The sequence below is a fragment of the Cololabis saira genome, chromosome 15 (assembly GCF_033807715.1).
Source record: "Cololabis saira isolate AMF1-May2022 chromosome 15, fColSai1.1, whole genome shotgun sequence".
Lineage (NCBI taxonomy): Eukaryota > Metazoa > Chordata > Actinopteri > Beloniformes > Belonidae > Cololabis > Cololabis saira.
The window spans coordinates 14726402-14741806 of record NC_084601.1 but is presented as its reverse complement, the minus strand read 5'-3'; the positions used below and the strand labels follow the sequence as shown (position 1 = coordinate 14741806).

The 15405-nt window shown below is 42.3% G+C and overlaps 2 protein-coding genes across 2 annotated transcripts; one reads left to right on the top strand and one right to left on the bottom strand.

The window, feature by feature from the left end:
• The first annotated feature begins 2311 nt into the window (after positions 1-2311).
• dlx5a (distal-less homeobox 5a) lies at positions 2312-4234 on the top strand. The gene is made up of 3 exons (XM_061741905.1): positions 2312-2925; positions 3279-3463; positions 3712-4234. Exons 1-3 carry the CDS (start codon positions 2568-2570, stop codon positions 4024-4026), a joined length of 858 nt encoding a protein of 285 aa, XP_061597889.1. The 5' UTR covers positions 2312-2567; the 3' UTR covers positions 4027-4234.
• A 3539-nt stretch (positions 4235-7773) lies between these two features.
• dlx6a (distal-less homeobox 6a) lies at positions 7774-10345 on the bottom strand. The gene is made up of 3 exons (XM_061741903.1): positions 9780-10345; positions 8908-9101; positions 7774-8682 (listed from the first exon to the last, which is right to left on the bottom strand). Exons 1-3 carry the CDS (start codon positions 10081-10083, stop codon positions 8443-8445), a joined length of 738 nt encoding a protein of 245 aa, XP_061597887.1. The 5' UTR covers positions 10084-10345; the 3' UTR covers positions 7774-8442.
• Positions 10346-15405: the final 5060 nt, after the last annotated feature.

Below are 15405 nucleotides of genomic sequence, written 5' to 3'. Positions count from 1 at the left end.
ATATTCGTGACGGATAAAAGTTTTTACTAATAAAGTTTAGAATGAGAAATTAATATTTAACGTACCCAAAACGCAGTTGTTTATTAGATGCGGCTTACATGAGGTAAATTAACTGCTCTGACACATATATACACACTTAATTTATTGCCCCGAAATCTACGTTGAATTGGAAATTGCTTCAACCACTCAAAACACAATCTTTCATATCTAAAACGAGGGCTATGTTTAAATCGACATCAGTGGGTGAGTTATCTTGCAAACTGAACTGTTTGGCGTTAGACGCACGCTGCGCGCTTTCGGTGTCCATCTAAATTCAAATAGCATTAGTCCCAAATGGGAAGTTTCAGTGAAGATCATGAGGGAATAATGTTTCTAAAACGTGTCTGACAGCATGTTTCAATTGTGTAGGTTTAATAAGATTACGGGGCTTAATGAAGCATAAAGCCCACCAAAAAGTTGCTCGTGGCTCACTGGGGGAAGTATTTCCGGGGTAATAAATCGGGGAAACTGTTATGCTCTGTGTATGCCACTATTTCCCAATTCAGGGCCTGGAAGGTCGCAACACTGTATGTTTTACATTTTTCTCTACTTTGATTTAAAAAAAAAAACGGGAACCAATGAGAGAAAAACAAAACAAATGTAAGCGAAGACTTTATCCCTGCACCTATTAATGGACATGGAAAGCATCAGGCTCATTGCAGATGGGCTGTGAATATGATACTGGGTCATACCTATCACACATCAAATTTAATCACATTTCATTAATACCCAAAGGGAAATTGTATCGATGTTGTATGAATGAAGAAGAAAAAAAGAAAGATGAGTCAACAAACTGTTGGCAAGTTGTAAGAATATAATGGAGAAAGACATTTTAGAAATATCCAGAGATCATATGTTAAGCTGTTTTTTGTAGGCTGGTAACAAACTGAGGTGACAATTTTGTTCAACTTTGGTTGGTAACACAGATTACTTCTCTAAGCAGCCAGCCTGGAAAGTGACAAAGTTCAATATCTATGGTGCAAACCTATTCCTTCACAGTAGAAGATGTCCCTCCTCCTTTCAGTCTCTCTCTCTCTTCTCAGGCCCTGTTTGAGAGGTGGGTAGAGCAGTTTTCATCAGCACTCCATGTGCTTCCATTTTATGTGCCTGTGATATCACATTCTCCACATCCTTCCTTGTTTTACTCCTGTGTCTACTTCTGAAGCATCTCCTCTGCAACCTGTCTGGATTTATGCTCTTATTCTGGCTATTATGTTTGAGCTCTGGACAGATCAAACAGCCTTTCCAACATGTAAACAAGTTTCCCATTGTCATGGTCACTCATCACTGCAAAGTGTCAAAAAATCTCTACCACAGCACCCAAACCAGTAGTATACGGAAAATATTGACATCACTATTTCAAAAAACACATTTATAATCTCAAGATGGTGTGACAAACAAACAAAAATAAAAACCATATGCAACATGTTACAAAGTAACCTAATGCCAGAACTTGTGTAGTGACGTTTCTATTCTCTATGATGTTGTTTGGTTTGTTTATGCATTTTAATTAAGTTTTTCTTTCCATCTTAGCATATTGTATATACTTTTAAGTCACCCTTGTCTTAAGTTGAAATACAATTAACCAGCCTTTGAAAATAAACCCTGTATATTGTATTTCTTTGTGGTTTTGCCAGACATTGGTGCCGTATCTCCATTTCCCCGCTTGTCGGCGCTGTTCACCACTAAATATAGACTGTTTCCATAATGGGTTCTGCATGCTATGTAGACTGGTTTGACTTAATATTCTGTATATATATTATATATATATTATTATTATTCAGATATGTCGAGACAGTACAGAAATATGGGATTTGAGCATGTTATGTCGGATGCGGTTTATTGCTTTTAGATTTGAGCAATGTTCCGTCGAACTTTCCATCGGGATTTGTGCCTGTTTAAATAAGAAGAAACGAGAAAAATGATCTGCCACAGTTGTGTAATTTCATTTTAATGTGGGATGACTGAAACATGCGATACCATGCCTGTATTTGTGCCTAAATAAATTAACAGAGCAACATTGGGTTTGTTTTAATAAAATGCATAAATAAAGACTAGTAAAAGGATTTCGGTCAATTCTGCAGCCGGGGCCTTAGATAATGAAGTTTTTTTTTCCCTGTCTCTCTCTCTCTCTCTCTCTCTCTCTCTCTCTCGCTGATGAATTGGCAACACATTAATTGCTCCTATTGATTGATAGTATAACAACACGAGAAGGCAGCCCGAGTGGTTTCCCCCTCATAAGAAAAAGCTGGCGAAGAGAACTGGGTGTAGCTGTGTCTGTGCGCGCCCTGGCCAATGGAACCAGATCCTCCCTGCAGTGCGTAAGAGCGCGTTTTAGGATTTAACCAAGTCTTTGCTGCGGGGCTTGCTGCAGTCTTCACCAGAGCCCGACGGCCTGAGAGCCTCTCAACACAATGATAGCATAGTCTTCACGCCGCTTTGGAGTCACGTTGTCTTGATTTATTTATTGCCATTATTATTTTATTTTGTTCTCAAATTAAAGAAACCCAAGCTTTGCTTCTCGAAGCATGACTGGGGTTTTCGATCGGAGGATCCCGAGTGTGAAAACTGCAGATTTCCAGAGCTCCTTTCAACTCTCCACCATGCACCATCCGTCTCAGGAATCTCCTACTTTACCCGAGTCCTCGGCCACGGATTCTGGCTACTACAGTCCCGCCGGAGGAGTCACTCACGGCTACTGCTCGCCCAACTCCACGTCGTACGGGAAGCCTCTGAACGCGTATCAGTACCAATACCCGGGAGTAAACGGATCTGCTGGAAATTACTCGACAAAATCCTACGGTGATTACAGCTCGTACACGACGCCAGCGTACCACCAGTATTCCGGGACGTACAGCAGAGTACAAGCCCAGCCGAGTCCACAAGGTACGGGCCCGAAAGGTTTTTATTTCAGTTCATGTGCATTGAAATGCATGAGGGGAATTTCCAGCAAACTTTTATCAATTGTTATGATTTTTCCTGCACTGACGGGCATTTACTTGGTTATTTCTCCATATAATATCCAGAAATGTGTATTGTGAAAATAAAGCATTTATTAATTTAAAGTCGGTTACTTAATTCTAGGTAGCCACATTTTTGGATATTATTTAAAATAAAAAGGTGATTAAAAACAGACAAATATGCATTTATTTTAAAGTTGTCATGATGACCCCCCTCCCCCTTTCAACTGTGTAGTCTGCCATAATGACACACGCTTTTTATTTTGATCGTTTTAACAGAAAAAGAGATAAGCGAACCTGAGGTGAGGATGGTGAATGGGAAACCCAAGAAAGTGAGAAAACCCAGGACAATTTATTCCAGCTTCCAACTGGCTGCTCTGCAGAGGCGGTTTCAGAACACGCAGTACCTGGCGCTGCCGGAGAGAGCCGAGCTGGCGGCATCACTGGGGCTCACGCAAACACAGGTGAGAGTTTTCATTTGAAAAAAAAAATACATTTCTCAGATTACAGAAGGCTGGGTGTTTATTTTGTTTGTTTAGTTGTTGTTTTTTTTATAGTGATTTTCATAGTTCCCAATTGAAACATCAACGCTTTGGTTTTGTTCCGTGCGTATTTACGCAGCAAGTGTCTTTAAAATGCTGGTGTTTTCTGGGGGTAAAATAACAAACACTGACCATATTTTTTCTGCTCTATTTTTTTATTTCCTTTGCAGGTCAAAATTTGGTTTCAGAACAGACGATCAAAAATGAAGAAGATCATGAAAAACGGCGAGCTTCCCCCGGATCACAGCCCCAGCTCCAGCGACCCCATGGCCTGCAACTCCCCACAGTCTCCGGCCGTCTGGGACACGCAGGGCGCTTCCAGGTCTCACGGCCTGCAGCCGCAAAACATCAACGCGACGGCTTCTAACTTTTTGGAAAGCACGGGGTCGTGGTACACCTCAGCTGCCAGCTCCATGACCTCCCACCTGCAGACCCCTAACTCTATACAGCACTCGTTAGCTCTCGGAGCTGGGACGTTATATTGAAAAAGAAAAAAAAAAAATTAACAAAAAAAGAAAAAAAACCTCCTTGTTGTTCATTTCATTTTCTTCTCCTTCTATGGGACTCGTGTTCACATTTCAGAGGAATATGCAATGTATTTGATGACAGTCATAGGAAATGTGTAAAATGTGTAAATGTGTGCATGTAATTTATTGCATTTTGGAAGACTATTAAACGTGTAAATGGACAATGGATCTTTGAAAGCTCTCTCCTCCATTCAGCGTCTCTATTGCTACTATTTTCAGTTACTGTACTGAACTGAAAAATAATGACAGAGATTCATGGTGAAATGATGTCTTTGCGCCTTGGGTTACACTTTCACACGAGGTTGGAAATCACTGCTGAATTATTCGCTTTAATTTGGACAGCTACCAACTGTAATTACAGACACAATTCGTTGGATTATTTTTGCTTCATCTTGAATTTTAATATAAAAAAGAAAGTGATGTTTAACTTTACAACAACATGACCCAATTGCTTATATCTTCCGCACATTGGAGTATAATTTTACAGCGTTGGAATCCGAATGAAATGGAAACCGCAGAAAGACAAATTTCTGAAGTAAAGGACATTTATTAGACTAAATGTCTGATATATGTCTTTGGTAAACCTCGGCCTGACATTAAATAGGGAAAAAATCTGGTCCTTCAAATTATACTGATTTATACTGAAAGATTGAAGGGATTCCTGAATCAACAATATAATTCTCTAATATTTATGGACTCTTGCAGTTTGTGAGAGTCAGGTTACAATGAAGGTATACTGTTGTCAACGCCAAATTTATAGCTAAAATCACATTTTTACTATTATTTCTCCTCTCATCCGCACGCAGAGTGATGACGGCCTGTTTAACTATTTTATTTTATTTCAACTATACTGAGAGCATTAGTATGTTCCAGCTCGCCTGCACAAAAAAATGTCTGCTTCTCGTAGCAGACTCTCTGCAGTCGCTCTCGCCTTGCGTCCCCTACAATTAGTCGCTTTGAATGGCAGAGAGGAGGCGAAGCGGGGGGGGCGGCACGGAGATCTGAGACAATCCGCATTCCTGTGGGGGTCGGCCGGCTCCAGTGCTCTGCCACTCCCGCGGCCGCAGCCCACCTTCCGGGTAAAACGAAAAAAGAAAGAAAGAGATTTTTTTTTTCTGGGTGTGATGGTGGTGGGGGGGTTAATTTCACCGTATTATTAGCAGCCAGGAATACCAGTGCTGGCAAACAAAAAGCGCCACCGTAAAAGAGGTGTTGGAGATTTGAAAATGGCTTTAATTTAATTTTGGTTTAATTTAGAAAATGAACTTGCTGGAGTAAAAACAATATATACAGTATAAATCTCAGTAGTACTGCATCTGACCCGCACACTGACCCAAGCATGTACCAGTTCCACCTGACACAGAACCATGTTGCTTCTTGCAGCCTTAATACACTTTATTCACACACATGCACACGCACACCGAAGCAAAAACAAAAAAACAAAAAGCTGCAGACAACCTTTTTCTTAATCTAAACACCACCACCCCACCACCCCCACCCTGGTGCCTTTTGTTTGTTGTCAGCCAATTTGTGCAGCGGGGTAAACTGCAATCCCGTTATTACAATGCGAGCAGGTCATTCAACAAATTTACATCTTACGTGCACGCGTTTAAGGACGATTTGCGCTTGTGCGTGATCTCGTGCACACACCCAAGCTGCACGTCCAGCAAATACAGTCCCTCACTCACATGCACGTATAAACGCGCATACACGAACAGTGCCATTATATGGAGAGCGCCCGTTCTTTTCTTTTTTTTTTTTTTATTTCACACCGAACATTTTCCACTCAGCGAGTTTTTCCCCCGTTTTGCAAATCGAGTCTAAATAATGACAGTTAGCTTTACTGGACAGCTTCAACTGTAACACTCCACAATAATTATTCTGCAGGATTAGGGCCTCCATTATCATAATCTGGACATTGACAATTACCTATAATTTGCAAAGATGCGCTTAGTTCTTGATTGCAGAGGGCTTTTTTTTTTTCCAAGCTCGCCATCACTAAACAGTGACAGTAATAACAGCTAATTTTGCAGGCAATATATAAGAGCTTACCGGGGTGTGCAAACACTTTCCCACCTGGATTTGCTTATTCAACCACCAGCAGTAAAGCCGTGCGGGTGCATTTTTTGGTGGCTCATGTTAGAGAAGCGGAAAAAAGGTAAGGACGATTCTCCTTTTCCCATGATCACATCCATACTTATTATTACTCCTTAGGTAATAGCGCTTTCGAGATATTGACGCTTGAAAAAAAATATGATGGTGAATTTTATATTGAACGAAGGAATTCTTTTCACTGTGTGATCTTTATGGGTGAGATACACAGGTCAGTGTGTGAAATGTTCTGTTCTTGGACCATTTATGATGTGACAAGTGCGCTGTGGTGCATCAGCTGCTGACGGAGCTCAAGATGTGACACATGCTTCCTTGCAACCACACCCCCACCAACTTTCTCCATCTATCTGTATTTGTATCTATGTATCTATCTATGTATCTAGATCTATGTATCTAGATCTATGTATCTAGATCTATGTATCTAGATCTATGTATGTACCTATCTATCAATCTATCAATCTATCTATCTATCTATCTATCTATCTATCTATCTATCTATCTATCTATCTATCTATCTATCTATCTATCTATCTATCTATCTATCTATCTATCTATCTATCTATCTATCTATCTATCTATCTATCTATCTATCTATCTATCTATCTATCTATCTATCTATCTATCTATCTATCTATCTATCTATCTATCTATCTATCTATCTATCTATCTATCTACCTGGAATGCGTTTAATTTGGTGCATCAAATTCCTTGTCCGTTTTGCAAAACACGATGAAATGCTTAAATTCTTAAGTCTGGAGAACGGTGTCTTTATGAGCCCTGTTGATGTTTCCTCTGGTGCAGCGGGCTCCTTGCAGCCCGAGCCCCGACCCGGGAGCAGATCCCTCCCCCCCACCCATCACCCCCCACCAGAGACCGGTGGGGGCCCCATAGGTACAGGCTGAATGTGAGCCAGTGGGACATCCGCGACTTGACAGCTGCATGAAGCTTTTCAGCGTTGTAATTTTAGATAATATCCCGAGTGCTCACTCTTCTCTGCAATTTGTATATGAATAACCGAATAATTTCCCCTTTTGTTCCATCTGTGCTACCTCAAATCCAAATAAAGATGCCTTTTAGTATTAAAAGTGGTAGAAAATTACAGGTAATTATCTTTGACGGTAAAAACGCTGTAATCAGCGGGCTACATCAAAAAATTACCCTAATTATGCCTGCATTTATGAGAATGGGAAAAAAAGAGCTTCACTTGGATAAAAACCCACAAATTGTCCCAAATATCTCCTTCATATTGAACGCGGCTGCAGCTGGCTGCTTTGTTCAGCATCGATCCCGTAGAGCTTGGCATTTAACGGCCCGCATTAGGACGGAGAGAAGGGAGAAAACATTTTGTCAATACTCCTAATAATTGTGGGTGAAATGACAAGACAAGCTGGACCTGGAGAAAATGCGTTTCGGTGTGAATGTAGACAGCAGCGGTGGAGGGTAAGTTAATTTCCTCTGGCATTGAGTGCATTTGATAAATCTATGCAGGCTACTGTTGCGTCCTCCATAACCCACGGCGTTCATTTAAAAATGTTTGATGAAATGGGATTTTTCACGTAGCGCTGTGTCATTAAATAAATGTCAAATTCTCTGTTATAAGCTCGTGTTCACCAGTGAAGGGAAGCAGGCCTGTAAGGAGTTGATGTTGGCCCAATATGGAGTATTAAAAGGGGCCTGAAATAAAGTTTTTTCTTGTTTTCCTTTTTTCTTTTGAGAAATCATGCAACAGCAGGCATCTGTTTGAGTCACGGTTTACTCAATCTGACAAAACATAAAAAGTGTATGTACAACTAAAATAGCTGATTATATTTACAGACAGACATGTTTTGTTTGTTTTTGCATGTTGGAGGAACGACCAAAATATATATATATGTATATATATTAAAAAAAAAAAAAAAGCAGGACTGGCAGTCCCGGAGAACAGTCTTTGCCCCAAAAGTGGCAAAAATGTCACAGATATTATTTGGTATAGTGACGTTCAGATGTTGACATGGATGAAAGCTTAACAATCGCGAGCCCACTGCACAGCCATGAGCAAAAAGAAAAATGACAGGTCAGTCCCGTAGTTTTGTGTCATCATCATCACACCGAAGCTTGGCTGTGTTTTTCAGTCCCATCCTCCAGCAGAGGAGCAGCAGCGGGGTCCTCTCTCCCCTGCCCTGCGTCCGCAGACACAAATTGTAGGCTACGTTGGAAAGTTACTGCATGGCGGAGGTCCGAAGGCCCTCCACGCTGCTCACATGGTCCCTTTTCCTCGGCAGTCTATCTCTGCATTGCATCTTGATGTGGGGTGGAATACCAGTGAGAGTATCCGGGCATGTAGCTGTTGGCTGGCATGTTTACTCCTTTGGAAGAGGCCGAGACGTCCCATATCGGAGGGATGGTCGGGGAGCGCGGAGACAGGGACATGGAGCCCGGGATGGGGTCGCTGTCGTTTGGGTTGTGGCCTTGCTTGAGCAGCTTCTTGAACTTCGACCTCTTATTCTGGAACCAAATCTTAACCTGGTTGACAGAAAGGGACAGTTTGCACGCAATTAAAAAGCTTGAAAATATATACAGTCTAAAGAGAATTATGTGGATAGTTTTATTTGTGCAGCATTGTGCGTCTTAATGTTAGAAGTGGGATTATATAAAAAAGGAGGGACAAGAGATGTAGTTGTATTGCTAATAACCAAATCACTGATGAGTCATGTGAAGATGCAAAGCAGTGCATATTTCTCCTCATACCTGTGTTTGTGTCAGTCCCAGAGAGGCCGCCAGCTCGGCGCGCTCCGGTAAAGCGAGGTACTGTGTTTGCTGGAAACGGTGATTCAGTGCTTGAAGCTGCAAACTGGAATAAATAGTCCGCGGTTTGCGAATTTTCTTGCCTTTCCCATTAAAACGAATCTCCCCGTTTTCAATCACTGTCGTCTTCTGCTGCTCTGCAACAAAAAACAAATCATGTGTATTAATCAAAAGCCACAGCCGGATTGCGCTTCGCTTTGCGCAGGAAGACACCGACGTGCAGAGACATCTGTGAATAAATTCGGGGCGGTCAGACCGAGGAGAGTGGAAGAAGGAAAATTCCGACTTTTGATAAACGCTGACATAACTCACAATCTTTCTGGGCCGTGCCAGCCACAGTCCTCATACGCTGTCATATTTAGGATATTGCTGGTAATGATATGTCAATTAAATGCTAATTACAACATTCAAGTCGTGCGGGCTGCCTAATCTCCAAGAGTAGTTGCGAGGACTGCACAGGTCGAGATGATCGCACTCCGTGCGGTATAAGCTACAACAGGTTTTTTCTTGTGGAAAGGATTGCCGAGAAAGAATGAAAAAGAAAAAAAAAACAGGCACAGAAGGCTGGATCTCGAAACATCCGGTGCCATTTACGCACGCTTGTTTCCAGCGTTTGAAAAGATCATTCCCGAATTTGGAGCGACCGTGCTGTGACTCGGGCATGACACCAACATTGGCAGGGAGAAAAAAAAATCTGTGAGCCGGGGCACCGGTGCTAGAAGAAGGTATGCGCTCTTGGAGCAGCCGGGCGCCGGAGATGGACGTGACGCGGGGGAATTTTTCCGTATCGTCTGTGGGTAAAGGGGGTCTCTTACCTGCGCCGTCTAACCTTGTCTGTCCTCCCGTGTTGTTGTGATAGGATGGCAGGTATGGGCTGTGGTGCGGATGGCTCACATAAGGGTACGGTAACGACCTGTTGTAGGTGTTGGTCCCGGGATACGCGCTGTTGTCGTGCTGGTGGTGAGCGTGTGAGCCGGACTGGAGACAGTGCAGCGGGTAGTGGCCGCCGGCCATCGACGGGGAGCTCTGCTGTGAGTGCGACTGTCCGAACTCCATGAAAGCAGACTTGGACGAGTCCTGAGCGTCCAGACCGTCAGCCATCGTAGTCATGGTCATCATCGAATTTTCTGCCTTGAGAGCACTCACCCCCCTCTTTCTCTCAAGACCAAATCGGGTTTCTCTCTCTCGCTTGTGCTGTTGTCTCTCTCCCTTCTCCACCGCGGATATTGTCCTATTAACACCCGAATTTTCCAGAGGCGTCTTTATTCACCCCCCCCTTTTCTTCCTGTGATATACTCGCTCAAAGTGGCGGAAGGTAGGTATAAGTTAAGTGAGTGATTTTAAGGTGGATTCTGTTAAAATTGAGCCCTTGCTTCCAGACTTGATGCAGACACTACAAGTAAAATGGTTTGTCTCCAAAGGGCAGCGCCTCCCGATTGGTCATCCAGCCCAACGTCATCAGTGCTCTGCGCTTCACGGAGACTTGAGCTGGAGTTAACCCACCTTACCAGCTCTCACCACAACTACAGGAGGAAATAATATGTGGTGGGAAATACGCCTAATTCCTATAGACAAACTTCACGCGTAAAACCAAGTGCCGGCTCGATTTTGTTTTTTATCCCAAAGCTCCAAATTACGCACGAGTCTGATGAGACGACGTGGTTTTTTTTTTCTCCTCTCAGGCTTCAAGTCCTGCTTTCCCAAGGAACTAATTATAGGAAAGCATTACACAAACATCATATTTACGAACACTTACATTAAAATGAAAGTTGAACCGAAATTTAAAAAAATGTCAACCAAGTTGCATGTTAGTATTTGGCATAATCCCAGCTACTCTAAATGGTTTTTAAATGGTTTCTATATTTTTGGACTCCATATATTATTCTGGCAGGAGTGTTCTGCTTTATGTTAAGAAAATCCCTGAAACAGGTGAAAAAAGCGAGGCCTCCTTTATTCCCCTTCTTTATAATTTATTTAAACAAACAATAACTCATCAAACACATTTTTGCATTGCAGTCTTTGCTTTGATTTGGACTAATGAGCGGACCCTCTCTTTACACCCCTCCCTTCCCAAAAGTAACATATATTACAAACTTGGGCTCCTGACCGTATGATTAAAGATCCTCACACGATTCAAAGCGCAGCGCATGTGACACATCCCATAACAATATGCGGGAGGTACAATAGGTTATTTTGCAGATGGAAGGGTGGATACCCAGATAAACTGACAGTGTCTTTTATCCCCGTTGTAATATGAAGCCTGATAGGGTCCTCAATATATGTAAATTATACACTTTGTCTCCGAGGGTTTCGCTGTTCCATCCAAAGAAAAAATAATAATAAAATGTTATATCCACTTATAGCCTATAGTGGAGGTATTCAAATACTGTTTTCGCGACTCTCAGCATATTTTGCAGCATTTAGCAATTTAACAAAAAGAAAAGAAAAAAAGGGCTATGAAAAATAATTACGGTTGCAATCAAGTTACTACGAAAACCTATTTGATTAGCGGCCACACTTTACTCAAATTGCAGCTATAAAATTAAGAACAATTCGCCTGTAATGATTATGGACTGGATTTATTTTGGGAGGGTGGAATAAAAGTGGATATAGCATAAATTATCCCATAATTATACGCCAGTTTGGCCTCAATTATCCTCTTATCAAAAATGGTTGTCTAAATGCAGCGTTTAGTTTCAATTTTCTCTTTTTCTGAAACAAGAACTTGGTACCTTGCTATTATCGTCAGCTACGGTTGTTATTTACTTTGTGGGATTTAAAAGTGCACAACCCAGCAGGATAATCATTTTACAGCAGCGGACCCAGAGAGAAGCACCGGCAGGGAAATGGGCAGAATACACCAGACGGATTTAATTTATTATTATGATGATGAATATTATTGTTGTTATTATTATTATTAATATTATTATTTGGAGTATATGTTCTGAGAGGAGAGCTGCAGGTAAGAGCGTCCCTTCAATATCTTATGTCTCTTTTTTGTTGTTATTGTCTTTTTTTTGTCCTCACTAACCCTATTATATGATTTTTTTTTTGCTTTTGATAATCCTTTATTTGAAGCCCAAAGTGCACGGCCTTGTAGGAGTCTAGACACCTCGGTCACCCCTCAGTGATCTAACATAGCGGCCAATTCCCCTGCCCTTGTTCCACTTGGACACGCAGAAGAGAAACCAGATCCTTTACCTTTTCTAATCGCCTTTGAGTGCTACTACAAAGACATACATGCTTTGCAGATATGTCAGTTGCTTCCCTGCGGACTTCAAGCCCCCCGGCGGGGCTCGATTATATCCCAGACATCCCCAATTCCTTGGTTTTTGCTGCATCATGCGTGCGCCGCCCTGGGATTATTAGGTTGCGGGATAAGAGTGCGGGTAAATGTCAAAGTCTTTGTGTCCCGCGGGTGTGTTGGGAGGCTTTTCTCAGCACACCGAGATTAAGTGAAGTGTTGAAAGGACGGATTTGCTTGAGTACAGATGTGACACGGTGGACCCTGGTTCTGTTGGAATGCATATGATGTGTCTGTTGCATGCCTGCTGACAACCTTGACTGATCCAAAACTGCGCAAAAAAAAAACAAAAAAAAACGCTATCAGTATTATTGACAACCACATTATCAAAATGCAAATGAAATGATTAAAAATTAAGTATTATGCTTTTGCTCCATCATGCTTCACCTGCTGTATCATGGAGCCTGGTGTACTCTGCTCCATAATCTTGCATTAAAATTGTTCATAACCTCATCATGAACAGGAATTATTTTAGATTTCACGTCGTCAAAATGTCAATCGCCAAATGAACAGCGTTCAGGTGCAAATCCAGAAATCCATTCGTCCCCAAGTAGATGATTGACCTTCAGCACAATCAATGGCTGTGGTGGTTTAGCACAAGAGGTCTTTATTTCCATCTGTCTTATAAACGCTGATGAATGACTCTTTAAAATCACTCCTGTATCCAACCCGCTGGGTCTGTATACCAGGCCCGGGATTTCCCTGACATCCACTATTTGCATGGGATACATGAAAACTGAAACGATTTTCCATTGTATTAGAAGCATGCCTTCATGTTCTGGTTAACACAGTCTGTGGGGATAGGGGTCTTAACAGTCAGAACGCACATGGATAAAATGGTTAACGTGATTTATACGCACATTAAATTTGATAGATTTATGCATGCGTTCAGTTGAAAACAAGATATAAAAAGCATCGACTTGTTCCCACTCTCCTCTGTCCCCTCCTCCTTCTAAATGTGTGTTATTGGCTGTTTTCACACCGCATGTCTTTTTCGTTTCTGGCCGCGCTTGTTAATCATATCTGAACGTTAACAGAGTCCCAGCAAAGGCGCAGCTCATAATTGTAACGAGCGCTGCGTGTTTGCGGTCGCCAGCAGCTGCTGACGGCGCGCACAGAGAGCCACCTCCTCGGCTTCTCAGGGACTGGTCGGTTGGGGACACCGAGTCATGTCCCCGCAGAAAAGGGGGGGCAAAAAAGAGAGGCCGGGACGCACTTAACCAACATGTCTTCCTTCTCTGCAGCGCAAAGCAACTGGTTCACAGACAGACAGACAGGCGTCGACTGCTCTCCATCTCTGTCGTGCAAAGGGCTGGAAGTGGCGAAGGGAAGCGCAGATGCATACCACACACAGCTGTCACTGTAACATGGTTCGTTGTGGCTTCAGAGGAGAGAAATCCTCTCAGCTTCTCTCTCTCTCAGTCTCTCTCAGTCTCTCTCAGTCTCTCTCACTCTCTATCTCTCTCAGTCTTTCTCGGTCTCTCTCTCTCTCTCACGCACGCACGCACACACACACACACACACACACACACACACACACACACACACACACACACACACACACACACACACACACACACACACACACACACACACACACACACACACACACACACACAAGCATGAGCCAAAAATCGATCACTGACCATCCTTCAGTTGAATTCATCCGCACCGAAATTGCGGTGCGGCGCTTTTACGCACATAAATTACGCGCGCAGTACTAATGCAAATCCAGTTATGCAAAGCTTTGATGTGTGTGTGTGTGTGCGTGTGTGTGTGTTTTTAAGCGTGCAGCTACACCAACAAAAAAAATGTGGTTTGGCCATGAAGAAAAACCATGCTCCACACGACTGTCTACAATAAGTTTTGCATGATAAATCATGATTGCATTATCTCGTGAGTAAATAGCAAAATTGGCATATGCATGGTCCCAGGTGCAGGAGAGAGGGCCTTCAGATGGACCCAGTGTAGCGTGCTGGTAGAGGAGCTAAATGACCACAAATAAGCGGGGTCCTTCACCGCTGAATCTTCACAACCTCTCGTAGACTAATGGATTTAATTTGGCTCTGCTGAAGCTGCGCTGGCCCCTCTCTGGGTCCGCGTGCTAATTAAGACTGCTTGTTTCTCTTGTCGCCTTTCTTCATTGCATGGTTAGGTCCACCTGAGTGATTGCCCAGCTCAGGTTTTTTTTTTTTAGCTGGTCACGTGGTGTTTATGATTGGTCATTTGTTTCGGGAATAGTGCAAAGAAAATAAAGGAGACAGACGCGAGAACCTTTTGGATATAAAGTATAGGTGGATTCGTGTGGAAATGACCACAGTGCACTGGATTTGTCTTCGGGGTCTATTAAGACAAGAAGATAAATGTTTCTGTGTTTGATGCAGCTCATTAGTCAACAATAATGCACTTTTTTATTTGGTAAGACTCTTGGTTTGAATCAGAAATAGATGTAATTCGGTCTGTGATCTTGTGCACCAAGTCAATAACAAAAACAGCTATATTTAAAAATGATTTTTTTTTGTTGGTGATAAATAAGACTACTGAGAGTCGGGATGCAACATAGACCCTCTTTTCCTTCTCTCGACTTAATACGCGACATTATTAGGTCTGACAGCACAGTGGTCGGTCTTGAAGGAGAGGATTTGGTCGGTAGATGACAGACAGGAAGGCCAGCAATCATGGGCTCTTTTTCTTTTTTTTTTATCAGAATGTACTGTTCGATGCCGTTTATCCCTGATGATAGAAAATTGCTCTGTTGCCAGGACGCTGCCGCCGAAATAGAGGGCAAAAGCAACATTTCCATTTTCCAGTTTGAAAGCCACTGAAATAAATTAGCAAAAATGAAAAAAGGGGGTGAGGAAAACGAGAAAGAATCTCTTGGTAAACAAAGGGGAGCAAACCATTTTCTTTTTGCTGAGAATACATCCTCCTCATTTTTCTGTTTTTTTTTTTTTTGTGTGCCTTTTTCCAGTATCAGAGTAAAGGTTTTACTACAACAGTTGCAAATCACGTGGTTGGCTTTTCTAAGGCCCAGTTCTACTTCAAAGACAATCATGTATTTCGCAGCGTCCTGAAATAATTAGAGCGCCTTTTCATCTTTGGTGACAGAATAATAATAATTAAGAAAGGCAGAAATC